General features: G+C 61.2%; 1 protein-coding gene across 1 annotated transcript; it reads right to left on the bottom strand.

The window, feature by feature from the left end:
• Nucleotides 1-1546: 1546 nt before the first annotated feature.
• On the bottom strand, nt 1547-8889 carry ERF (ETS2 repressor factor). Its single transcript, XM_054579505.1, has 4 exons — nt 8737-8889; nt 4105-4339; nt 3605-3720; nt 1547-3498 (listed from the first exon to the last, which is right to left on the bottom strand). The coding sequence occupies exons 1-4, from the start codon at nt 8756-8758 to the stop codon at nt 2219-2221; spliced, it is 1653 nt and encodes a 550-aa protein (XP_054435480.1). The 5' UTR covers nt 8759-8889; the 3' UTR covers nt 1547-2218.
• Between the last annotated feature and the right edge of the window lie 892 nt (nt 8890-9781).

Below are 9781 nucleotides of genomic sequence, written 5' to 3'. Positions count from 1 at the left end.
AGGGCTTTTGAATCCATGTTAGACCTGGATAGAGGTACTTTGAAGGCATTAGAATCAGGAGCTGTGACTACAGCTAAGGTCTTCCCCACTCCTCCCAGTGATAACATTTTCCTTTATCCATCACCACCACCAACTCAGCTGTATCTGTGTTGCCAGGAGACATGCCTCATCTCAACTTCCAGAAATAGCCCAGCGGCCCCCACCCCAGGGAATGACTTACATCACCCAGGAGAGGGAGCAGTTGCCCGCAGGCTGCCACTGGATCCTGTTTATTGCCAATACCCCAGCCCTGGGTCCTCTCTTCACTGCCAACAGGACATCCTGGGACCACCCACCCTGGGCTGGCATGAAATGAGGATGAAGAGTGGGCAGGAGTTACCAGTTCCTTCCCCTTCAGAGTTGCACAGGGTGGAGTTTCAATGAAGCCATTCCAACAGGCCCTGAGCCCTCTATTCTCTCTCAGCAGCTGTGTGGCCTTGGGGAAATTCCTTCCCTCTCTGGGCCTCAGGCACCCCTCCTGCACTGGAGTTGGGCTGTCATCAAAAGCTCTTCCAGTCTGGATTCCTCATTCTTTCATCTGATTGGAGCTCCCCAACTGGACTTCTAGCTTGATGAGCTCACCTCTCAAAATCAAAGACCCTGGTCTAGACCCAACCACCCTGGATTTAAGAGGAAAATTCAGGCACACGTTTTTTCAAGTCCTGGCTGGTCTTGGGACCTTAGGCAAGACATTGGCTGCTACCTTATTTCACGTTTGAGGCAAAGCATCAGTTACTAAGCCCTAGATACAGTGGGTACAATAGGCCCATCAACAGCAATTCTGATTAAGCCAGTCCTGACTCAAACTTGGTGGAGAGTATTCCCATGGTTCCAAGGGAAGATCACTAAGGTGCCTTCCAATGTTAACATTTCAACTGCATGCCTGTCCCCAAAGAACTCCAGACTATCTCCGAAGTGTTGTGCTGGAGAACTCTAGAGAGAACAGCGCAAAAGGAGGTCTGGGCCTTCACCAGAGCCTGGGGATGTGGATAAGAATTCAGGGGCAGAGAGGAAAGGCCTTTCAGGCACTAGGTGAAGATTCTAAATGCTTCCAAGGACAAGCAGCCCCCATGGGCTAGGAGAGCAATCGTATGATGGTCAGAGTATGCCAGAGATTTTCATCATCAGGCCCTGGGGTTTACGTACCCCCCACCCCAAAATTGAGAGATAATTTCCAAGGCCTGGATTTGATCCATTCAGATGGGGTTAGGCATCCTGGCCATAGGTCCCACTGGGGAGCCAGTCCAGTCCCGCCCTTCAGAAATCTACACAGGCTATGGCTCTGCAGTGAGACAGATCACTCCACCCAAAGGTCCAAAGTTTTATTGTTCTGAATACATTCTCCAGCAGCCCCCAACTTTCCTCCCCCCCCCACCCTCCAACCCCAATACAGAATAAGGCTTGACCACAGACCCCACCCCCACCCCAAGGGGCCCCAGCTGGGAGGCAGAAGGGGCTTCCAGTTTGGTTTCAGGGTACACCTTTCCCACCCTCCCACCCCCCTGCCTATGGACTGGTCCTAGGAGCAGCTGGGGGTGAAGGGGTTGGACCAGTGCTGGGGTGAAGAGTGGAAGAGGGATAGCAGGCACTTGTAGAGATTTGTGGCCTATGGGTGGCACCCCTCACCCTCCTCTGACCCCCACCCCCCCCACACACATGGAATTTTTGGTTCATCATAAAATGCCCATCCCTCCCATTGTAACCCTGTGGGGTTAGAAACCCAGGCACTCATGGCCCCTGGAGGGGCAGGGAAGGCTGGATTCAGGCTGAGAATGGCTGGGGGTGGACAGGGAGAGGTATAGGAGGCACGAACAGGGAGGGAGACAAGGCTTTACTTCCTAAGTGATTGTAATAAAAAAGTTCCTGGGCGTCGAGGCCAGAACCTCAATTGATATATAAATTCCCCAGAATGGGGGTGGCCCCCCCCTTCCCTCCCCCCTCACCACCACTTTGCCCGGAGCTTAGAAACCCACAGAGATGGGACAGCCCCAGCCCTGGGTTACCCACCCACCCTCACAATTTAAAAAAAAAAAAAATTAAGTTTTATACAAAATATAGGGAGAGGAAAGGGAGGAGGCAGGGAAGAGACTAGAGCTGCCCTCACCTCCAGGACATGGGGGAGTTAAGGCAGCAGAAGAAGCACTGGGGGTGGGGGAGCAGGGTCCCCTGCCCACAGCCCTCAGGAATCTCGATGCTCCAGAGAGAGCTGGGCTGTGGCGTGCTGGAGGTCAGAGCTCACCCGCCTTGGGGTGAGGGAACCCCTAGCCTCCCCAGGCCCCTCCCCACGCACCTTCTTGTCCTCACCCTCATCCTCGAGGCCCCCAGTGGGGGCCCCACCACCCTCCAGACGACAGTCTTCACTCCAGCGCCGTTTAAAGCGCAGCTTGAGAGGCATGCATTGTGCAGCTCCAGGTGTGTCGCCAGGCTCAGGCTTGGGGGGTGCAGGAGGTGCACGAGGCGTCTTGAACACCTCCCCATCTTCTTCGTCCTCATCACTGATGTCAGTCACCTCCACCTCCTCTGACTCGCCTTCTGAGATAGGCTCCACCTTGATCTGTGGTGGCGGCGGCGGTGGTGGGGCCAGTGCCCCTGCCCCCTCGGCCAGCCCACCTGTGCTGCCACCACTGCCAACGCCACTGCTCTTGTCAGCGCCTGCTGGAGCCTTCTCCCCAGCTGCCCGCTGCCGACGTCCTAGTGGGGGTGGCTGGAGCTTAAACTTGAATGGGGAAGAGGAGGAGGATGAGGCCGAGGAGGGGACCGGTGGGGTCTCAGGTGCCATGGGTGGCAGCGGGCACTTGTCAGGGCGCTGGGGCTGGGGCACCACCAGCCCAGGATAGTGCAGGAAGGCGCGGGGGCTGAGGTGGTAGTTGTAGACGCTTTGGGTGTGGGCCTGCAGGTACCGTTTCATGTCCTCAGGGCTGAAGGAGAAGTGGGAGCCTCCCCCTGAGCCGCTGGGGCCTCCGCCACCACTGGGATACATAGGGCTCAACGTGGGTGAGGGCGTGTAGGCCAGGTGGGTGGGCGTCATGGGCAGAGCCGGTGAGAGCTGAGGCGGTAGCAGAGAGCCAGGCCCGGCCAGAGGCGACACAGGGAAGGGGCTCAGGGGCTCAGGGCCACCCCGGGGCCGGGGGTAGACACGGAAGACGCCAGGATCATGGGGCAGGCGGGCCAGTGGGGGCCCACGGAAGGCACCCAGTTCCGGAGGGCCCGGAGGGCGGACACGGGGGTCCTCTCCCAGTGGCTCCTCCAACTCTGAAGTGCCATCGCTACAGTCACTGACTGAGCCTCGGCCCAGGCGTCGGGCCACCACAGCCGAGAAGAGGGAGGATGAGGATGAAGAGCAGGCTGGTGAACGGGGGTCCTCGGTGGGGGACAGCACCTCGGAGGGTGTTGAGGGAGGGAAGCGGAAGTGACTGCCACCTGATGGCACTGGAGGGGCACTCTGGGGCACTGCACCCCCTGGTAGGAGAGAAGAGACATGGAGTCAAGGCCACTGGCCCAGCCTGGAGATAGAGACAGACCCTCCCCTCCCCTGAAGGCCACGTCTGCCAACCCTAGTACTCACCGGCCAGCCCCACATCAATGAAAGGGTAATTAACCAGCACCAGTTTGTTGAAGTTGAACTTGTAGGTGAACCGTTTCCCCTTGGTCTTGTGCAGAATGCGTTTGTTGTAATAATAGCTGTGGGTGTAGAGACACCATCTGGTGGTCAGTCACAGGGGACCTAAGTCTGGGCCCCCATACCATGACATGCTTTAGGTGCTGCTCATGAAGGGACACTGAGAAACCTGGGCCACAAAAGTAAAATCAAGTACTTCCAAAGGGTAGGAACCAGCTCTCCCCTCAGGTCTGGAACAAGACTAGAGGCCACACCCATGATTATTCTCTCCTCAAGACACTTCTGTGTGACAAATGGGTTTAGAGAAGGGTTAGGACTTGCCCAAGGTCAAACAACTATGATTTGCAAGAGCCAGGAGTCAAGCCAAAAGCTTATTCCCACACGTCAGGGGCTCCTCAACTGGTGGGGAGCTGTCCACATCTGCCCAGGGGCTCTGCCCTCCTCACCGCAGGGCCCGGCTCAGCTTGTCATAATTCATCTGGGGCTTGCACTTGCGGACACCCCAGAGCCGGGCCACCTCGTCAGGGTCCTTGATGACGAATTCCCCGTAGTCCCCCTGCCAGGCGATGACACCCTGGTATTCCTCCTTCCGCAGCAGCTCCAGGATGAAGTGCCACAGCTGGATCTGCCTCGAGCCAGGGGATGACTCTGGCTTGTAGGCCCAATCCGGGAAGGCAAACCCTGGGGACAGGAGGCAGGGAAGTAGCTCTTGGTTAGGGTGCCAAGTCCAGGGCTCTGGGTCTCCTCCCAGGATCCACCTCCTACCCCACCTTCAACATGGGGAAATCCGTCTCCACTAAGCCAAGTCAAGACCTGGATAGGCAAGGGAGACAGTGTGTGTGTCTGTCTGTGTGTGAGGGGTCTAGATGGGGGGGCCTGTAGGGGGGAAGCTGGAGCCTGCTCCAGCGACACCGGGAGAAACAGGAAACCGACGGCGGCGGGTCCCGGGGCCAGTGCCAGGGGGCCAGGCACCAAGCCAGGCCGACGGGCAGGGCTGCCAGTGGGGGAGGGGCAGGAAGGGGCACACGTGGCCGAACTGGTTGGGGCAAGACGCCCCCCTAGATTCCCCCCACTCCCATTCAGGGCCAGTCATGTCCCCCACCCCCTCATCCCCACCCCCCAACCAGCTCCTCTGGTTCCCTCCTAGAAACACACACTGTCTCCCTCCCAAGACCTACCAGAGCCCTTACTCCCACCCCAGGACCCGAGAGGATTTTTTTTTTCTTAAAAGGACCAGGAGGGGTGGGGTGGCTGGTTGACGATGAGGTCAGCAGTTGCACACACAGAAGCTTCTGTCTTCCCTGGAGAGTGAAACCCAGACTGTCTGAGACAGGCCCCCCAAGCCTGGACCCTCTGTGCTGCACTGCCCTCCCCAAACCTGGGCACACGGGCCCAACCTGGCCAGAGTGCCCCAGCCCAAGCCTCAAGATTAAACAGACACTGCTACAGCCTATTTCCCCTTCTGCCTTCTCATCTTCAGCTTCTTCCCTGCCCACCTGCCTACCCACCCCCAGCATTAACCTTGGATAGAGGTTGGTGGTGGGCTGGCTGGTCCCTGGAGGGGGGTGGGCAGCCTTAGGGGGGAGGAGGTGGGGGGGCTGCGGTTGTTGTCATTTCCCAAACCCCCGGGTAATCAGGGACCATCAATAATTCAGCACTAGGCAGCCGGTAATGGAGGGGTGGGAGGAGGGAAGGGGAGGAAAGGAAGGGGGGGGCAGGGCAGGGGCCCTGGTGCCACTAGAGGGAGAAGGCCAAGGTAGACAGCTAAGAGTGGGCGGGGTCCCTAGCCCCAGCCAGGCTGTGTGGGTCAGCCTCTCCCCAGACTGGCCTTGGCTCAAGCCCCAGCTCCAGCAGGTACCAACCAAGCCTGGGGCAATGATGAGACTCCACCCCAGCCTGGAATCCAACAGGGGACTCCTCTTGAGGACACACAGGGGATCAGCAGTTTCTGCTCCCACAGGGACCACCCCTCTAAATCCAGAGCTGACTCTCTCCCCCACAGGGACCCAGCTCCTCCACTCCTGGCCAGCATTCTCCAATGAGTCCTTGCCCCATTCAGAAATCCTAGCCTAAAACCAGCCCCTCAGGGCTCCACAGATAGGGCCCACAGCACACACATCAGCAGCCACTGCTCCATTCAGAAGTGACAGCCCCTGACAACGCCTCTATGGACCCCCAGCATCCATAGCTCCATCCTTCTTTCAGGAATCCAGGCATTAACTCCATTATACTCACCCTGCTAGAGAACCCAGGCCCCAGAAACCCCTGGGAACCCAAGTGACCAAAGCATCATCTCCATGAACTCTCCAAGCGACTCCAAAGAGCCCCTGGCTCCACCAGGACACCAAGCTCCATGTTCCTCCCACCTAAACCCCAATCTGGCTTTCAAACCCAGGGTGGGGTTGTGGGGGGTGGGGTGGGGAGCAAAGCCCCTGAGATATCAGTCTGGGGCCAGAGGGGTGTGCTGACTTCCACCCTGCCCCCCAAATTAAAGCCACCCTTTCCAACCCACCCACCCCAGCCTCCTTGTCCCGGTAACCAGGCAACGTGTGTGCAGCGACAGTCCTGGGAGCGGGGGAGCAGGAGGCTAAAAATAAACTTTGCAGAAGAGAAGGAGTGAGAGAGACTATATGCAACACAAAGGAACTCAGAAAGGAGGTGGGGGACTCTGGAAAGGCCTCGAGCTGCATGCCAAGGGCTGTCCCAGGCCCCCTTGTGAAGTGCTCTTCCTGGACAACCCCCCCCCAGCAGGGGCCAGGACCCTGGTTCCCACTCCTGGCAGGGACCCACTCCACTGCCAAGCCCACCCCTATACCAGCTTTCCTCACAGGACATGGCATACATGAGGGCCTGTTTCAGCTTTGGGGGGAGAAGGAAGAAGGGAGGGTGACGTCAGGGTGTTTCAATGGGGCTCTGTTCCCCAGGCCTTGGAGCCAGGAGCCAGGCACGGGCAAGGGGAGTGGGGAGTGTGTGTGAGTGTGTGCTGTGTCTGAGTCCACGTGCTTAAATCAGAGAACCACCAGGCCTGCACCAAGAAAGCCTGGGAGTGCAGGACGTCTGGAGCATGGGGGGACAGTGGGGGCAGGGAGAGAGCAGCCGACACTGAGAGGGGTTCAGGACCTTGTGAGACAGGGTGGAGAAGTGGCAGCAAACAGACAGGAAAGGCTGGTATGGCGGGGTCCCAGAAAGCACACCTGGGTCCCACAGAGGCGGGGTAGAGATTCTCCCTGACAGACTGTGGAAACCTGGGGAAACTGAATTCCTGGACACCCCCCTCCTAGTTCACTTGACTGTCCAAACTTTTTTTTTAAGGGTCTAGGGGGATCGGAAGGGAGGGGTGGTGGTAGAGGAAGAGCACGCCGGCCTCCTGGGGGGGCCCCACCACCTCCCCCACTCCAGGCAGTCTTCAGTGGCGCCAGAGCCGGGAAGAAAACAGGAAGTGGGAAACAGCCGCGGCAGGAGAGAGGGGCCGGGATGGAGGATCGGATGGAGGGGCGCACTGCCGCCGACCAGGAGGCAGACGGACCGACACACCGACAAACGACCGAGAAGCCATGCCAGGCCCCCCGCCCCTTCCCCCAGCCGGAGAACCCACACTCGGCTCGGCCCCAAGTCAGGGTTAGGGGAGCGGCCCAGCCGGTCCCACCAGGGGAAGGCCCGAAGCAGGGAGGGAAGATGAGGCGGGGTTGTCTGGGCGCCTGGGCCCACTCCTCTAACAAGGGGAGTCTCCTGCTGCCCCCAAAGCCAGCAGCCCTGGAGTCCGTGAGAGCCGGAGAGACGTGGGTTGCACGTGACTGACCCTACAGCTCTCCGTACCCCTGCCCCAGCCCCCCTCCTCGGTCGCGATCCCTAAGGGCCCTCCTCAGCGCCGGAGCCCGGCTCTGAGCCCTTTAAGAGCCGCCCCCACCCGCCGTGAGGGGGGGCGGGGTGGGTGGGCCGGTCGGGGCACACACCCGCACACAGGAGCAGAGCCGCAGCCGCCGCCGGGGGAAGGAAACAAGTTTGAACAGCGGCGCCCGGCCCCCTTCCCCCTCCCCCGTCCCCGCCCGGGGCCGGATTCCGACGGGGTAGACGGGCAGGGGGCGGCTGGGACCCCTCCCCCCAGCGCGCCCGGGCGCAAAGTCCAGCCCGCTCAAGCCCGGGGGCGGCGGGGGAGGGGAGGGGGGGAAAGTCCGAGTGGGAGGGGGGTTAATCCCGCCGCCCCCCGCCCGCCAACCGAGCGGGGGAGGGGAACCTTGGCCCCTTAAGGAGGAGCAAGTTGGCGGGGAAGAGGGGGGCGGAGGGAGAAGACGGCCGGTTGAAAGAGAAGAGCTGGGTGAGGAAGGGGGGTGAGAGGGGAGCCTCCGCGTCCACCCCACCTTCCCTACTCTGCTCAACCCCCCAGCCCCCGGCGCGGCGGGAAGAGCGTACCCAGGTCTTCCCAGAGCCACCTTAAAGCCGCGCGTTCTAAGGTCGGAAACAAAAAGTTCCTTTTTCGAACGTTCGGGCTGCGCTTTGGAACTTTGCGACTCCGCGAGGGCGGGGGAGCGAGGAGCCGGCGGAGACGAACGGGGGAAGGGCAGCGTAGCTCGGACCCCGAGTCCGGGATCCCCACTCACGCCCTCCTCCTAAAGGCCATCCTTGTCCCCCTCTAAGCCGGTGCAGGGCACGCACTGCGGTGAAGGTCACGGGCCGGACCGCGCAGCACGGAACCAGGGATAGCGGGCCCAGTGGACAGCCCCCCCCACGCCCCGCACACGTCCCGGCCCCCAGAGTGCAACGTGACAGAGCGGCGGGGAGGGACCCCGCCACCCCGGTTATCCCCAGAGTGGGGTAGAGCCCAGCTTTCGGGGTCCAGACAGGGAGAGGACCAGGACTCGCAGTATCTAAACCACTCCGCCCGGAGCCAGAAATTCGGGGTCCCATGCAGCAGACCCCCGCTCACGCCGTGAGATGCAACAGGTCTCGCGTGCTTGGGGGTCCCCTGGAACTGGGGATCACTCGGGTTTCTCCGGAACCCTTCAGCACCCCCCCAAAGTTTCTCTGCCTGGTTTCCCAGGGCAACAAGTCTCCCCCACACGTGCTGCCCCCGCCCCCACCTGTGTCCGCCGGGGTCTTCATGCTGGGGGACCCGGGGCGAAGCGCCCCGACTCCGGGCCGCAGCTCCCGGCGCCCGCGCTGCCCCGTCCCGTCCTGTCCCGCGTCGGTCGGGCCGCCCTCGTCGTTTCACCCGGCCTCGCCTCTCAGAGCCTCTCCCCTCCCCGCCGCCGCCTCCCGGGTTAATATCGCACTCCGGGGCCGGGACGCCCACGCCCCCCGACCGGCGACGTCACCGCCGCGTCGCCATGGAGACACTGCTCCCGCCTCCTCCCCGCGCACTCACACACACTCTCGCGGGCGCGCAGCCACTGAGGACTGGCCGGCTCTGGGCTTAAAGGGGCCGCGCGACGGGGGAGGAAGGAAGGAGGGGGTGGCGGTGGAATGGGGTCCCGGGGGTCATGACCCTTCTCGGAGACTCCAAGTCTGCAGATAACTTAAGTCCTCGACACCCGCGACCTGTCGCCCCTCCTCCTCTCCTGCCCTCTGCGGGATCCAGATTTTCTTTTGGGAGCCAGTAAGAGGGGAGGGGATACCTTCTGGGGGAGGGGGTCAGCAACTCTTGTAGGGAAGAGGCATGGACCTTTTGGGAAGAGGCAGAATCTTCACTGCTAGGTGGGTGAGGACGGTCAGGACCTCCGAGGACGATCAAGACCACATTTCCCAGCCTGGCTTTACCCTGCCCGTCCCCCCCCCCGTCCCCCCCACAAACCATGAGCCTGAATGGGGGCAGCTGTCCAGGGGTGGGGTGGAATGGGTGGGAAGCATTTCCCAGCATCGGAAATGGGGAGGCGGCTGTGCCCTCCGCTCCTCCGGGGATGGGGTCTTGGCCTTCCAAATAGTCCCAGTCCCAGCTGGGGAGGAAGTGACCAAAGAGAATGCATTCGGGAGCTCCCTCCTCCATCCCCAAGCTGCAGCTGTCCTGGGGACACGGCTGGCACCGGAGGTACCCCACCTCCACCATCGGGGCCGGGGGTTCCGGGGGTGGGGCCAGGATGCGAGGGGGCGAACCAAGTAGGAACAAATGTGCTCCCAAGGGGCACTGGG

This window comes from Pteronotus mesoamericanus, unplaced genomic scaffold (assembly GCF_021234165.1).
Source record: "Pteronotus mesoamericanus isolate MK-2021 breed Mesoamerican mustached bat unplaced genomic scaffold, CSHL_Meso_final contig_538, whole genome shotgun sequence".
Taxonomy (NCBI): Eukaryota; Metazoa; Chordata; class Mammalia; order Chiroptera; family Mormoopidae; genus Pteronotus; species Pteronotus mesoamericanus.
The sequence above is the reverse complement of the archived record's forward strand: the minus strand, read 5'-3'. Positions and strand labels throughout refer to the sequence as shown.